The sequence below is a fragment of the Carcharodon carcharias genome, chromosome 36, assembly GCF_017639515.1.
Source record: "Carcharodon carcharias isolate sCarCar2 chromosome 36, sCarCar2.pri, whole genome shotgun sequence".
Lineage (NCBI taxonomy): Eukaryota > Metazoa > Chordata > Chondrichthyes > Lamniformes > Lamnidae > Carcharodon > Carcharodon carcharias.
In genome coordinates, this window is record NC_054502.1 from 3399149 (window position 1) to 3415462 (window position 16314).

The 16314-nt window shown below is 48.0% G+C and overlaps 1 protein-coding gene across 5 annotated transcripts in view; it reads right to left on the reverse strand.

The window, feature by feature from the left end:
• LOC121272855 (cyclic AMP-responsive element-binding protein 3-like protein 4) overlaps nt 1-16098 on the reverse strand; it is a 73232-nt gene extending 57134 nt beyond the window's left edge. For 2 of the 5 annotated variants that reach the window (XM_041179686.1, XM_041179682.1), the window contains exons 1-2: nt 15949-16098; nt 14239-14414 (exon numbers count right to left, since the gene is read on the reverse strand). In XM_041179686.1, coding sequence (XP_041035620.1) covers nt 14239-14403 — 165 coding nt within the window. In that variant the 5' untranslated portion in view covers nt 14404-14414; nt 15949-16098. Of the gene's footprint in view, nt 1-14207; nt 14415-15589; nt 15687-15713; nt 15762-15948 lie in introns of those variants that run through there. The other 3 variants (XM_041179683.1, XM_041179685.1, XM_041179687.1) reach the window with 3 other exon arrangements.
• Nucleotides 16099-16314: the final 216 nt, after the last annotated feature.

Sequence of the window (16314 nt, forward strand, 5' to 3'; positions counted from 1 at the left end):
ATGTTGTCTCTACACTGGGGATGTTGGGGTGTTGTCTCTACACTGGGGTTTTTGGGGTGTTGTCTCTACACTGGGGTTTTTGGGGTGCTGTCTCTTCATTGGGGTTTTTGGGGCATTGCCTCTACACTGGGGTTCTTTTAGGTGTTGTTTCTACACTGGGGTTTTTGGAATGTTGTCTCTACACTGGGGTTTTTGGGGTGTTGTCTCTACACTGGGGTTTTTGGGGTGTTGTCTCTACACTGGGGTTTTTGGGGTGTTGTCTCTACATTTGGGTTTTTGGGGCGTTGCCTCTACATTGGGGTTCTTTTAGGTGTTGTTTCTACACTGGGGTTTTTGGGGTGTTGTCTCTACACTGTGATTTTTTGGGCGTTGCCTCTACACTGGGGTTCTTTTAGGTGTTGTTTCTAAACTGGGGTTTTTGGGGTGTTGTCTCTACACTGGGGCTGTTGGTGTGTTGTCTCTACACTGGGGCTGTTGGTGTGTTGTCTCTATACTGGGGCTGTTGGGGTGTTGTCTCTACACTGGGGTTGTTGGGGTGTTGTCTCTACACTGGGGTTTTTGGGGTGTTGTCTCTACACTGGGGTTTTTGGGGCGTTGCCTCTACACTGGGGTTCTTTTAGGTGTTGTTTCTACACCGGGGTTTTTTTGGGGTGTTGTCTCTACACTGGGGTTGTTGTGGTGTTGTCTCTACACTGGGGTTTTTGGGGTGTTGTCTCTACATTGGGGTTCTTGGGCCATTGCCTCTATACTGGGGTTCTTTTAGGTGTTGTTTCTACACTGGGTTTTTTTGGGGGTATTGTCTCTACACTGTGATTTTTTTGGGCGTTGCCTCTACACTGGGGTTCTTTTAGGTGTTGTTTCTACACTGGGGTTTTTGGGGTGTTGTCTCTACACTGGGGTTTTGTCTCTACACTGGTTGTTTTTGGGGTGTTGTCTCTACACTGGGGCTGTTGGGGTGTTGTCTCTACACTGGGGTTTTTGGGGTGTTGTCTCTACACTGGGGTTTTTGGGGTGTTGTCTCTACATTGGGGTTTTTGGGGCGTTGCCTCTACACTGGGGTTCTTTTAGGTGTTGTTTCTACACCGGGATTTTTTTGGGGTGTTGTCTCTACACTGGGGTTTTTGTGGTGTTGTCTGTACACTGGGGTTTTTGGGGTGTTGTCTCTACATTGGGGTTTTTGGGCCATTGCCTCTACACTGGGGTTCTTTTAGGTGTTGTTTCTACACTGGGTTTTTTTGGGGGTATTGTCTCTACACTGTGATTTTTTTTGGGCGTTGCCTCTACACTGGGGTTCTTTTAGGTGTTGTTTCTACACTGGGGTTTTTGGTGTGTTGTCTCTACCCTGGGGTTTTGTCTCTACACTGGTTGTTTTTGGGGTGTTGTCTCTACACTGGGGCTGTTGGGGTGTTGTCTCTACACTGGGGTTTTTGGGGTGTTGTCTCTACACTGGGGTTTTTGGGGTGTTGTCTCTACATTGGGGTTTTTGGGGTGTTGTCTCTACACTGAGGTTCTTTTAGATGTTGTTTCTACACTGGAGTTTTTGGGGTGTTCTCTCTACACTGTGATTTTTTGGGAATTGCCTCTACACTGGGGTTCTTTCAGGTGTTGTTTCTACACTGGTTTTTTTTGGGGTGTTGTCTCTACACTGGGGTTTTTGGGGTGTTGTCTCTACACTGGCTTTTTTGGGGTGTTGTCTCTACATTGGGGTTTTTGGGGTGTTGTCTCTACATTGGGGTTTTTGGGGTGTTGTCTCTACACTGGGGTTCTTTTAGATTTTGTTTCTACACTGGGGTTTTTTTGGGGTGTTGTCTCAACACTGTGATTTTTTTGGGGTGTTGTCTCTACACTGTGATTTTTTTGGGCGTTGCCTCTACACTGGGGTTCTTTTAGGTGTTGTTTCTACACTGGGGTTTTTGGGTGTTGTCTCTACACTGAGGCTTTGTCTCTACACTGGGGTTTTTGGGGTGTTGTCTCTACATTGGGGTTTTTGGGGTGTTGTCTCTACATTGGGGTTTTTGGGCTATTTTCTCTACATTGGGGTTTTTGGGGTGTTGTCTCCACATTGGGGTTTTTGGGATGTTGTCTCTACATTGGGGTTTTGGGGTGTTGTCTCTACATTGGGGTTTTTGGGGTGTTGTCCCTACACTGGGGTTTTTGGGGTGTTGTCTCTACACTGGGTGGTTTTTGGGGTGTTGTCTCTACATTGGGGTTTTTGTGGTGTTGCCTCTACACTGGGGTTCTTTTAGGTGCTGTTTCTACACTGGGGTTTTTTGGGGTGTTGTCTCTACACTGGGATTTTTGGGGCGTTGCCTCTACACTGGGGTTCTTTTAGGTGTTGTTTCTACACTGGGATTTTTTTGGGGTGTTGTCTCTACACTGGGGTTTTTGTGGTGTTGTCTGTACACTGGGGTTTTTGGGGTGTTGTCTCTACATTGGGGTTTTTGGGCCATTGCCTCTACACTGGGGTTCTTTTAGGTGTTGTTTCTACACTGGGTTTTTTTGGGGGTATTGTCTCTACACTGTGATTTTTTTGGGCGTTGCCTCTACACTGGGGTTCTTTTAGGTGTTGTTTCTACACTGGGGTTTTTGGGGTGTTGTCTCTACACTGGGGCTGTTGGGGTGTTGTCTCTACACTGGGGTTTTTGGGGTGTTGTCTCTACACTGGGGTTTTTGGGGTGTTGTCTCTACATTGGGGTTTTTGGGGTGTTGTCTCTACACTGGGGTTCTTGGGGTGTTGTCTCTACACTGGGGTTTTGGTGTGTTGTCTCTATAATGGGGTTTTTGGGGTGTTGTCTCTACACTGGGGTTCTTTTAGGTGCTGTTTCTACACTGGGGTTTTTTGGGGTGTTGTCTCTACACTGGGATTTTTGGGGCGTTGCCTCTACACTGGGGTTTTTGGGGTATTGTCTCTACACTGGGGTTTTTGGGGTGTTGTCTCTACACTGGCGTTTTTGGGGTGTTGTCTCTACACTGGGGTTTTTGGGGTGTTGTCTCTACACTGGGGTTTTTGGGGTGTTGTCTCTACATTGGGGTTCTTTTAGGTGTTGTTGCTACACTGGGTTTTTTGGGGTGTTGTCTCTACACTGGGATTTTTGGGGCATTGCCTCTACACTGGGGTTCTTGGGGTGTTGTCTCTACACTGGGGTTTTGGTGTGTTGTCTCTATACTGGGGTTTTTGGGGTGTTGTCTTTACATTGGGGTTTTAGTGGCGTTGCCTCTACACTGGGGTTTTTGGGGTGTTGTCTCTACACTGGGGTTTTTTGTGGTGTGGTCGCTACACAGGGGTTTTTAGGTCATTGCCTCTACACTGAGGTCTTTGGGGTGTTGTCTCTACATTGGGGTTTTTGGGGTGTTGTCTCTACACTGGGGTTCTTTTAGGTGTTGTTTCTACACTGGGGTTGTTGGGGTGTTGTCTCAACACTGGGGTTTTTGGGGTGTTGTCTCTACATTGGGGTTTTTGGCGTGTTGTCTCTACACTGGGGTTTTTTGGGGTGTTGTCTCTACACTGGGGTTTTTGGGGTGTTGTCTCTACACTGGGGTTTTTGGGGTGCTGTCTCTACATTGGGGTTTTTGGGGCATTGCCTTTACACTGGGGTTCTTTTAGGTGTTGTTTCTACACTGGGGTTTTTGGAATGTTGTCTCTACACTGGGGTTTTTGGGGTGTTGTCTCTACACTGGGGTTTTTGGGGTGTTGTCTCTACACTGGGGTTTTTGGGGTGTTGTCTCTACATTTGGGTTTTTGGGGCGTTGCCTCTACATTGGGGTTCTTTTAGGTGTTGTTTCTACACTGGGGTTTTTGGGGTGTTGTCTCTACACTGTGATTTTTTGGGCGTTGCCTCTACACTGGGGTTCTTTTAGGTGTTGTTTCTACACTGGGGTTTTTGGGGTGTTGTCTCTACACTGGGGCTGTTGGTGTGTTGTCTCTACACTGGGGCTGTTGGGGTGTTGTCTCTACACTGGGGTTTTTGGGGGTGTTGTCTCTACACTGGGGTTTTTGGTTGTGTTGTCTCTACACTGGGGTTTTTGGGGTGTTGTCTCTACATTGGGGTTTTTGGGGCCTTGCCTCTACACTGGGGTTTTTTTAGGTGTTGTTTCTACACCGGGGTTTTTTTGGGGTGTTGTCTCTACACTGGGGTTTTTGTGGGTGTTGTCTCTACACTGGGGTTTTTGGGGTGTTGTCTCTACATTGGGGTTTTTGGGCCATTGCCTCTACACTGGGGTTCTTTTAGGTGTTGTCTCTACACTGGGGTTTTTGGGGTGTTGTCTCTACACTGAGGCTTTGTCTCTACACTGGGGTTTTTGGGGTGTTGTCTCTACACTGGGTTTTTTTGGGGTGTTGTCTCTACACTGGGGTTTTTGGGGTGTTGTCGCTACACTGGGGTTTTTGGGGTGTTGTCTCTACACTGGGCTTTTTGGGGTGTTATCTCTACACTGGGGTTCTTTTAGGTGTTGTTTCTACACTGGGGTTTTTGGGGTGTTGTCTCTACATTGGGGTTTTTGGGGTGTTGTCTCTACACTGGCGTTCTTTTAGGTGTTGTTTCTACACTGGGGTTTTTGGGGTGTTGTCTCTACACTGGGGTTTTGTCTCTACACTGCGTGGTTTTTGGGATGTTGTCTCTACACTGGGGATGTTGGGGTGTTGTCTCTACACTGGGGTTTTTGGGGTGTTGTCTCTACACTGGGGTTTTTGGGGTGCTGTCTCTACATTGGGGTTTTTGGGGCATTGCCTCTACACTGGGGTTCTTTTAGGTGTTGTTTCTACACTGGGGTTTTTGGAATGTTGTCTCTACACTGGGGTTTTTGGGGTGTTGTCTCTACACTGGGGTTTTTGGGGTGTTGTCTCTACACTGGGGTTTTTGGGGTGTTGTCTCTACATTTGGGTTTTTGGGGCGTTGCCTCTACATTGGGGTTCTTTTAGGTGTTGTTTCTACACTGGGGTTTTTGGGGTGTTGTCTCTACACTGTGATTTTTTGGGCGTTGACTCTACACTGGGGTTCTTTTAGGTGTTGTTTCTACACTGGGGTTTTTGGGGTGTTGTCTCTACACTGGGGCTGTTGGTGTGTTGTCTCTACACTGGGGCTGTTGGTGTGTTGTCTCTACACTGGGGCTGTTGGGGTGTTGTCTCTACACTGGGGTTTTTGGGGTGTTGTCTCTACACTGGGGTTTTTGGGGTGTTGTCTCTACACTGGGGTTTTTGGGGCGTTGCCTCTACACTGGGGTTCTTTTAGGTGTTGATTCTACACCGGGATTTTTTTGGGGTGTTGTCTCTACACTGGGGTTTTTGTGGTGTTGTCTGTACACTGGGGTTTTTGGGGTGTTGTCTCTACATTGGGGTTCTTGGGCCATTGCCTCTACACTGGGGTTCTTTTAGGTGTTGTTTCTACACTGGGTTTTTTTGGGGGTATTGTCTCTACACTGTGATTTTTTGGGCGTTGCCTCTACACTGGGGTTCTTTTAGGTGTTGTTTCTACACTGGGGTTTTTGGGGTGTTGTCTCTACACTGGGGTTTTGTCTCTACACTGGTTGTTTTTGGGGTGTTGTCTCTACACTGGGGCTGTTGGGGTGTTGTCTCTACACTGGGGTTTTTGGGGTGTTGTCTCTACACTGGGGTTTTTGGGGTGTTGTCTCTACATTGGGGTTTTTGGGGCGTTGCCTCTACACTGGGGTTCTTTTAGGTGTTGTTTCTACACCGGGATTTTTTTGGGGTGTTGTCTCTACACTGGGGTTTTTGTGGTGTTGTCTGTACACTGGGGTTTTTGGGGTGTTGTCTCTACATTGGGGTTTTTGGGCCATTGCCTCTACACTGGGGTTCTTTTAGGTGTTGTTTCTACACTGGGTTTTTTTGGGGGTATTGTCTCTACACTGTGATTTTTTTTGGGCGTTGCCTCTACACTGGGGTTCTTTTAGGTGTTGTTTCTACACTGGGGTTTTTGGTGTGTTGTCTCTACCCTGGGGTTTTGTCTCTACACTGGTTGTTTTTGGGGTGTTGTCTCTACACTGGGGCTGTTGGGGTGTTGTCTCTACACTGGGGTTTTTGGGGTGTTGTCTCTACACTGGGGTTTTTGGGGTGTTGTCTCTACATTGGGGTTTTTGGGGTGTTGTCTCTACACTGAGGTTCTTTTAGATGTTGTTTCTACACTGGAGTTTTTGGGGTGTTCTCTCTACACTGTGATTTTTTGGGAATTGCCTCTACACTGGGGTTCTTTCAGGTGTTGTTTCTACACTGGTTTTTTTTTGGGGTGTTGTCTCTACACTGGGGTTTTTGGGGTGTTGTCTCTACACTGGCTTTTTTGGGGTGTTGTCTCTACATTGGGGTTTTTGGGGTGTTGTCTCTACATTGGGGTTTTTGGGGTGTTGTCTCTACACTGGGGTTCTTTTAGATTTTGTTTCTACACTGGGGTTTTTTGGGGTGTTGTCTCAACACTGTGATTTTTTGGGGTGTTGTCTCTACACTGTGATTTTTTTGGGCGTTGCCTCTACACTGGGGTTCTTTTAGGTGTTGTTTCTACACTGGGGTTTTTGGGTGTTGTCTCTACACTGAGGCTTTGTCTCTACACTGGGGTTTTTGGGGTGTTGTCTCTACATTGGGGTTTTTGGGGTGTTGTCTCTACATTGGGGTTTTTGGGGTGTTTACTATACATTGGGGTTTTTGGGGTGTTGTCTCTACACTGGCTTTTTTGGGGTGTTGTCTCTACATTGGGGTTTTGGGGTGTTGTCTCTACATTGGGGTTTTTGGGGTGTTGTCCCTACACTGGGGTTTTTGGGGTGTTGTCTCTACACTGGGTGGTTTTTGGGGTGTTGTCTCTACATTGGTGTTTTTGTGGTGTTGCCTCTACACTGGGGTTCTTTTAGGTGCTGTTTCTACACTGGGGTTTTTTTGGGGTGTTGTCTCTACACTGGGATTTTTGGGGCGTTGCCTCTACACTGGGGTTTTTTTAGGTGTTGTTTCTACACTGGGATTTTTTTGGGGTGTTGCCTCTACACTGGGGTTCTTTTAGGTGTTGTTTCTACACTGGGGTTTTTGGGGTGTTGTCTCTACATTGGGGTTTTTGGGGCATTGCCTCTACACTGGGGTTCTTTTAGGTGTTGTTTCTACACTGGGGTTTTTTGGGGTGTTGTCTCTACACTGTGATTTTTTTGGGCGTTGCCTCTACACTGGGGTTCTTTTAGGTGTTGTTTCTACACTGGGGTTTTTGGGGTGTTGTCTCTACACTGGGGTTTTTGGGGTGTTGTCTCTACACTGGGGTTTTTGGGGTGTTGTCTCTACACTGGGGTTTTTGGGGTGTTGTCTCTACATTGGGGTTTTTGGGGTGTTGTCTCTACACTGGGGTTCTTGGGGTGTTGTCTCTACACTGGGGTTTTGGTGTGTTGTCTCTACACTGGGGTTTTTGGGGTGTTGTCTCTACACTGGGGTTCTTTTAGGTGTTGTTTCTACACTGGGGTTTTTTGGGGTGTTGTCTCTACACTGGGATTTTTGGGGCGTTGCCTCTACACTGCGGTTTTTGGGGTGTTGTCTCTACACTGGGGTTTTTGGGGTGTTGTCTCTACACTGGGGTTTTTGGGGTGTTGTCTCTACACTGGGGTTTTTGGGGTGTTGTCTCTACACTGGGGTTTTTGGGGTGTTGTCTCTACATTGGGGTTCTTTTAGGTGTTGTTTCTACACTGGGTTTTTTGGGGTGTTGTCTCTACACTGGGATTTTTGGGGCATTGCCTCTACACTGGGGTTCTTGGGGTGTTGTCTCTACACTGGGGTTTTGGTGTGTTGTCTCTATACTGGGGTTTTTGGGGTGTTGTCTCTACACTGGGGTTTTTGGGGCGTTGCCTCTACACTGGGGTTTTTGGGGTGTTGTCTCTACACTGGGGTTTTTTGTGGTGTGGTCGCTACACAGGGGTTTTTAGGTCATTGCCTCTACACTGAGGTCTTTGGGGTGTTGTCTCTACATTGGGGTTTTTGGGGTGTTGTCTCTACACTGGGGTTCTTTTAGGTGTTGTTTCTACACTGGGGTTGTTGGGGTGTTGTCTCAACACTGGGGTTTTTGGGGTGTTGTCTCTACATTGGGGTTTTTGGCATGTTGTCTCTACACTGGGGTTTTTGGGGTGATGTCTCTACACTGGGGTTTTTTGGGGTGTTGTCTCTACACTGGGGTTTTTGGGGTGCTGTCTCTACATTGGGGTTTTTGGGGCATTGCCTTTACACTGGGGTTCTTTTAGGTGTTGTTTCTACACTGGGGTTTTTGGAATGTTGTCTCTACACTGGGGTTTTTGGGGTGTTGTCTCTACACTGGGGTTTTTGGGGTGTTGTCTCTACACTGGGGTTTTTGGGGTGTTGTCTCTACATTTGGGTTTTTGGGGCGTTGCCTCTACATTGGGGTTCTTTTAGGTGTTGTTTCTACACTGGGGTTTTTGGGGTGTTGTCTCTACACTGTGATTTTTTGGGCGTTGCCTCTACACTGGGGTTCTTTTAGGTGTTGTTTCTACACTGGGGTTTTTGGGGTGTTGTCTCTACACTGGGGCTGTTGGGGTGTTGTCTCTACACTGGGGCTGTTGGGGTGTTGTCTCTACACTGGGGTTTTTGGGGTGTTGTCTCTACACTGGGGTTTTTGGTTGTGTTGTCTCTACACTGGGGTTTTTGGGGTGTTGTCTCTACATTGGGGTTTTTGGGGCCTTGCCTCTACACTGGGGTTTTTTTAGGTGTTGTTTCTACACCGGGGTTTTTTTGGGGTGTTGTCTCTACACTGGGGTTTTTGTGGTGTTGTCTCTACACTGGGGTTTTTGGGGTGTTGTCTCTACATTGGGGTTTTTGGGCCATTGCCTCTACACTGGGGTTCTTTTAGGTGTTGTTTCTACACTGGGGTTTTTGGGGTGTTGTCTCTACACTGAGGCTTTGTCTCTACACTGGGGTTTTTGGGGTGTTGTCTTTACATTGGGGTTTTTGGGGTGTTGTCTCTACATTGGGGTTTTTGGGCTGTTGTCTCTACATTGGGGTTTTTGGGGTGCTGTCTCTACATTGGGGTTTTTGGGGTGTTATCTCTACACTGGGGTTCTTTTAGGTGTTGTTTCTACATTGGGGTTTTTGGGGTGTTGTCTCTACATTGGGGTTTTTGGGGTGTTGTCTCTACACTGGCGTTCTTTTAGGTGTTGTTTCTACACTGGGGTTTTTGGGGTGTTGTCTCTACACTGGGGTTTTGTCTCTACACTGCGTGGTTTTTGGGATGTTGTCTCTACACTGGGGATGTTGGGGTGTTGTCTCTACACTGGGGTTTTTGGGGTGTTGTCTCTACACTGGGGTTTTTGGGGTGCTGTCTCTTCATTGGGGTTTTTGGGGCATTGCCTCTACACTGGGGTTCTTTTAGGTGTTGTTTCTACACTGGGGTTTTTGGAATGTTGTCTCTACACTGGGGTTTTTGGGGTGTTGTCTCTACACTGGGGTTTTTGGGGTGTTGTCTCTACACTGGGGTTTTTGGGGTGTTGTCTCTACATTTGGGTTTTTGGGGCGTTGCCTCTACATTGGGGTTCTTTTAGGTGTTGTTTCTACACTGGGGTTTTTGGGGTGTTGTCTCTACACTGTGATTTTTTGGGCGTTGCCTCTACACTGGGGTTCTTTTAGGTGTTGTTTCTAAACTGGGGTTTTTGGGGTGTTGTCTCTACACTGGGGCTGTTGGTGTGTTGTCTCTACACTGGGGCTGTTGGTGTGTTGTCTCTACACTGGGGCTGTTGGGGTGTTGTCTCTACACTGGGGTTTTTGGGGTGTTGTCTCTACACTGGGGTTTTTGGGGTGTTGTCTCTACACTGGGGTTTTTGGGGCGTTGCCTCTACACTGGGGTTCTTTTAGGTGTTGATTCTACACCGGGATTTTTTTGGGGTGTTGTCTCTACACTGGGGTTTTTGTGGTGTTGTCTGTACACTGGGGTTTTTGGGGTGTTGTCTCTACATTGGGGTTCTTGGGCCATTGCCTCTATACTGGGGTTCTTTTAGGTGTTGTTTCTACACTGGGTTTTTTTGGGGGTATTGTCTCTACACTGTGATTTTTTTGGGCGTTGCCTCTACACTGGGGTTCTTTTAGGTGTTGTTTCTACACTGGGGTTTTTGGGGTGTTGTCTCTACACTGGGGTTTTGTCTCTACACTGGTTGTTTTTGGGGTGTTGTCTCTACACTGGGGCTGTTGGGGTGTTGTCTCTACACTGGGGTTTTTGGGGTGTTGTCTCTACACTGGGGTTTTTGGGGTGTTGTCTCTACATTGGGGTTTTTGGGGCGTTGCCTCTACACTGGGGTTCTTTTAGGTGTTGTTTCTACACCGGGATTTTTTTGGGGTGTTGTCTCTACACTGGGGTTTTTGTGGTGTTGTCTGTACACTGGGGTTTTTGGGGTGTTGTCTCTACATTGGGGTTTTTGGGCCATTGCCTCTACACTGGGGTTCTTTTAGGTGTTGTTTCTACACTGGGTTTTTTTGGGGGTATTGTCTCTACACTGTGATTTTTTTTGGGCGTTGCCTCTACACTGGGGTTCTTTCAGGTGTTGTTTCTACACTGGGGTTTTTGGTGTGTTGTCTCTACACTGGGGTTTTGTCTCTGCACTGGTTGTTTTTGGGGTGTTGTCTCTACACTGGGGCTGTTGGGGTGTTGTCTCTACACTGGGGTTTTTGGGGTGTTGTCTCTACACTGGGGTTTTTGGGGTGTTGTCTCTACATTGGGGTTTTTGGGGTGTTGTCTCTACACTGAGGTTCTTTTAGATGTTGTTTCTACACTGGAGTTTTTGGGGTGTTCTCTCTACACTGTGATTTTTTGGGAATTGCCTCTACACTGGGGTTCTTTCAGGTGTTGTTTCTACACTGGTTTTTTTTTGGGGTGTTGTCTCTACACTGGGGTTTTTGGGGTGTTGTCTCTACACTGGCTTTTTTGGGGTGTTGTCTCTACATTGGGGTTTTTGGGGTGTTGTCTCTACATTGGGGTTTTTGGGGTGTTGTCTCTACACTGGGGTTCTTTTAGATTTTGTTTCTACACTGGGGTTTTTTGGGGTGTTGTCTCAACACTGTGATTTTTTTGGGGTGTTGTCTCTACACTGTGATTTTTTTGGGCGTTGCCTCTACACTGGGGTTCTTTTAGGTGTTGTTTCTACACTGGGGTTTTTGGGTGTTGTCTCTACACTGAGGCTTTGTCTCTACACTGGGGTTTTTGGGGTGTTGTCTCTACATTGGGGTTTTTGGGGTGTTGTCTCTACATTGGGGTTTTTGGGCTATTTTCTCTACATTGGGGTTTTTGGGGTGTTGTCTCCATATTGGGGTTTTTGGGATGTTGTCTCTACATTGGGGTTTTGGGGTGTTGTCTCTACATTGGGGTTTTTGGGGTGTTGTCCCTACACTGGGGTTTTTGGGGTGTTGTCTCTACACTGGGTGGTTTTTGGGGTGTTGTCTCTACATTGGGGTTTTTGTGGTGTTGCCTCTACACTGGGGTTCTTTTAGGTGCTGTTTCTACACTGGGGTTTTTTGGGGTGTTGTCTCTACACTGGGATTTTTGGGGCGTTGCCTCTACACTGGGGTTCTTTTAGGTGTTGTTTCTACACTGGGATTTTTTTGGGGTGTTGTCTCTACACTGGGGTTTTTGTGGTGTTGTCTGTACACTGGGGTTTTTGGGGTGTTGTCTCTACATTGGGGTTTTTGGGCCATTGCCTCTACACTGGGGTTCTTTTAGGTGTTGTTTCTACACTGGGTTTTTTTGGGGGTATTGTCTCTACACTGATTTTTTTGGGCGTTGCCTCTACACTGGGGTTCTTTTAGGTGTTGTTTCTACACTGGGGTTTTTGGGGTGTTGTCTCTACACTGGGGCTGTTGGGGTGTTGTCTCTACACTGGGGTTTTTGGGGTGTTGTCTCTACACTGGGGTTTTTGGGGTGTTGTCTCTACATTGGGGTTTTTGGGGTGTTGTCTCTACACTGGGGTTCTTGGGGTGTTGTCTCTACACTGGGGTTTTGGTGTGTTGTCTCTATAATGGGGTTTTTGGGGTGTTGTCTCTACACTGGGGTTCTTTTAGGTGCTGTTTCTACACTGGGGTTTTTTGGGGTGTTGTCTCTACACTGGGATTTTTGGGGCGTTGCCTCTACACTGGGGTTTTTGGGGTGTTGTCTCTACACTGGGGTTTTTGGGGTGTTGTCTCTACACTGGCGTTTTTGGGGTGTTGTCTCTACACTGGGGTTTTTGGGGTGTTGTCTCTACATTGGGGTTCTTTTAGGTGTTGTTTCTACACTGGGTTTTTTGGGGTGTTGTCTCTACACTGGGATTTTTGGGGCATTGCCTCTACACTGGGGTTCTTGGGGTGTTGTCTCTACACTGGGGTTTTGGTGTGTTGTCTCTATACTGGGGTTTTTGGGGTGTTGTCTCTACACTGGGGTTTTTGGGGCGTTGCCTCCACACTGGGGTTTTTGGGGTGTTGTCTCTACACTGGGGTTTTTTGTGGTGTGGTCGCTACACAGGGGTTTTTAGGTCATTGCCTCTACACTGAGGTCTTTGGGGTGTTGTCTCTACATTGGGGTTTTTGGGGTGTTGTCTCTACACTGGGGTTCTTTTAGGTGTTGTTTCTACACTGGGGTTGTTGGGGTGTTGTCTCAACACTGGGGTTTTTGGGGTGTTGTCTCTACATTGGGGTTTTTGGCATGTTGTCTCTACACTGGGGTTTTTGGGGTGGTGTCTCCACACTGGGGTTTTTTGGGGTGTTGTCTCTACACTGGGGTTTTTGGGGTGCTGTCTCTACATTGGGGTTTTTGGGGCATTGCCTTTACACTGGGGTTCTTTTAGGTGTTGTTTCTACACTGGGGTTTTTGGAATGTTGTCTCTACACTGGGGTTTTTGGGGTGTTGTCTCTACACTGGGGTTTTTGGGGTGTTGTCTCTACACTGGGGTTTTTGGGGTGTTGTCTCTACATTTGGGTTTTTGGGGCGTTGCCTCTACATTGGGGTTCTTTTAGGTGTTGTTTCTACACTGGGGTTTTTGGGGTGTTGTCTCTACACTGTGATTTTTTGGGCGTTGACTCTACACTGGGGTTCTTTTAGGTGTTGTTTCTACACTGGGGTTTTTGGGGTGTTGTCTCTACACTGGGGCTGTTGGGGTGTTGTCTCTACACTGGGGCTGTTGGGGTGTTGTCTCTACACTGGGGTTTTTGGGGTGTTGTCTCTACACTGGGGTTTTTGGTTGTGTTGTCTCTACACTGGGGTTTTTGGGGTGTTGTCTCTACATTGGGGTTTTTGGGGCCTTGCCTCGACACTGGGGTTCTTTGAGGTGTTGTTTCCACACCGGGGTTTTTTTGGGGTGTTGTCTCTACACTGGGGTTGTTGTGGTGTTGTCTCTACACTGGGGTTTTTGGGGTGTTGTCTCTACATTGGGGTTTTTGGGCCATTGCCTCTACACTGGGGTTCTTTTAGGTGTTGTTTCTACACTGGGTTGTTTTGGGGGTATTGACTCTACACTGTGATTTTTTGGGCTTTGCCTCTACACTGGGGTTCTTTTAGGTGTTTGTTCTACACTGGGGTTTTTGGGGTATTGTCTCTACACTGGGGTTTTGTCTCTACACTGGGTGGTTTTTGGGGTGTTGTCCCTACACTGGGGATGTTGGGGTGTTGTCTCTACACTGGTGTTGTTGGGATGTTGTCTCTACACTGGGGTTTTTGGGGTGTTGTCTCTACACTGGGGTTTTTGGGGTGTTGTCTCTACATTGTGGTTTTTGGGGCGTTGCCTCTACACTGGGGTTCTTTTAGGTGTTGTCTCTACACTGGGGTTTTGTCTCTACACTGGGTGGTTTTTGGTGTGTTGTCTCTATACTGGGGCTGTTGGGGTGTTGTCTCTACACTGGGGTTGTTGGGGTGTTGTCTCTACACTGGGGTTTTTGGGGTGTTGTCTCTACACTGGGGTTTTTGGGTTGTTGTCTCTACATTGGGGTTTTTGGGGCGTTGCCTCTACACTGGGGTTCTTTTAGGTGTTGTTTCTACACTGGTGTTTTTTGGGGTGTTGTCTCTACACTGGGGTTTTTGGGGTGTTGTCTCTACACTGGGGTTTTTGGGGTGTTGTCTCTACACTGGGGTTTTTGGGGTGTTGTCTCTACACTGGGGTTTTTGGGGTGTTGTCTCTACACTGGGGTTTTTGGGGTGTTGTCTCTACACTGGGGTTTTTGGGGTGTTGTCTCTACACTGGGGGTTTTTTGGGGTGGGTCTGTGATCACCCACCCTTCTCCTCGTCCCGGACTGCAGCACTCACACTACGTCCGGTAACTGCCCATTCTTCCAGCAGCTTTTCCGACCTGGTGCTGTTATCTTCCTGTCCTGGATATATGCTGTTTGAGGAGGAATATCCATTTTCCAGGAATATCCTGTCCTGCTGCTCATAATACACAGCTAGCAGCTCCTGACTGTCAGTATCCATTCTTCATCGACCTGAAAACATCAACACATTAAATACCTCAGAGTATGATATTACTCAGGTCATTTCCCCATCAAACACTCCCAGGACAGATACAGCATGGGGTTAGATACAGAATAAAACTCCCTCTACACTGTCCCCATCAAACACTCCCAGGACAGGTACAGCATGGGGTTAGATACAGAGTAAAGCTCCCTCTACACTGTCCCCATCAAACACTCCCAGGACAGGTACAGCACGGGGTTGGATACAGAGTAAAGCTCCCTCTACACTGTCCCCATCAAACACTCCCAGGACAGATACAGCACGGGGTTAGATACAGAGTAAAGCTCCCTCTACACCATCCCCATCAAACACTCCCAGGACAGGTACAGCACAGGGTTAGATACAGAGTAAAACTCCCTCTACACTGTCCCCATCAAACACTCCCAGGACAGGTACAGCACAGGGTTAGATACAGAGTAAAGCTCCCTCTACACTGTCCACATCAAACACTCCCAGGACAGGTGAAGTGACAGGCAGCATTACTGAACGGTCAGTCAGTGACACAGTGGCAGGGCCGCACTGTCAAGGGGTCAGTCATACAGTGACAGGGCTGCACTATCGAGGCGTCAGTCAGTGACGGGCTGCATCTTCGAGGGGTCAGTCAGTTAGTGACACAGTGACAGGGCCGCACTATCGAGGCGTCAGTCAGTGACAGGGCTGCATCATCAAGGGGTCAGTCAGTTAGTTAGTGACACTGTGACAGGGCCACACTATCGAGGGGTCAGTCACACAGCTGCAGTATCGAGGCTTATCTTCTACCAATGCACCTCTTGCATTGGGAGATAGATGAGACAGATCTGGGTTAACCCTCCCTCTTGTTTCCACCACAGGGGTCCATGACTATTCAGTGCCTGCGGAAGCCTGTCAGGAGTTGGTTATACAATACCAGGTACCTACTGCAGCTGCAGCAAATGTTGCACCTATTGCCGCTGAATCAGTTTCCTCAAGCCTCTTTTAGCAGCATTATTGCCGCTGTGTGTTGCTTGAGGACTGTGCTTTTGTATTTGCACAGAGATACAGGATATAGAGATCCTGGATCTGCCCTACCCCTTTTCAATCGATTAATGGGTGGGGGAATGAGACTGTGCCAACTGCTTTGACAAGCCTTGAACATTGCTGGTGTCAATGTGGACAGATTCATTACTCTGGGGCAGGTAAATGTACACAGTTGGATCCATCTTTTTTCTGCTTTAGCAATAGGTGAATCACTTGGCTGCTCCCTTTGCACCAACACAACAAACATCCTTCCCCCAACTCTGACAACTCACCACAACTTCCAACCTGGCACCAATGACCTCATCTCCCCATGGAACGTCACAGCGCATGTGCGGAATTATTGGCCACGCCCACCAATGGAGACTATTGGCTCAATTGAACGACCCGCCCTCTTTCTCGCTCGCTGATTGGGTGATGTGCGTGCCAGTCACTGGACTACCATTTTTGTGATGGGCAGAACGCCCTTCCCCCCCCACAGGAGAAGCCAGTATTTGTGAAATTATTTACCTCACATAAATTTCTTCCAGTTAAGGATTCGAGGGTTTTGTCTTCGGGGGCGTAAGGTTTTTCTACGTTCCAGAACCTTTTCCGTCTGAAGACTTAAATAATTTTAAATGGAGAAACCTTTAGCCCCGCATAAACATGGCGGCTGAGAAACTTGTCCGGAGCAGTGATGTTTAACCGCCCCTGTTTGGGATGGCTCCGCCCCCTCACCTGAAACCCCGCCCATTCCCATGCGCTCCGCCCACTACCCACGTGAACGTGCACCCTCACCGTTGACCACGCCCACTCTGCAAGAAACCCCACCCACTTTGCGTCCCCGCCTACTCACAATGCGTCCACGCCCCTTCCTCCCTGAGACCCCGCCCTCAC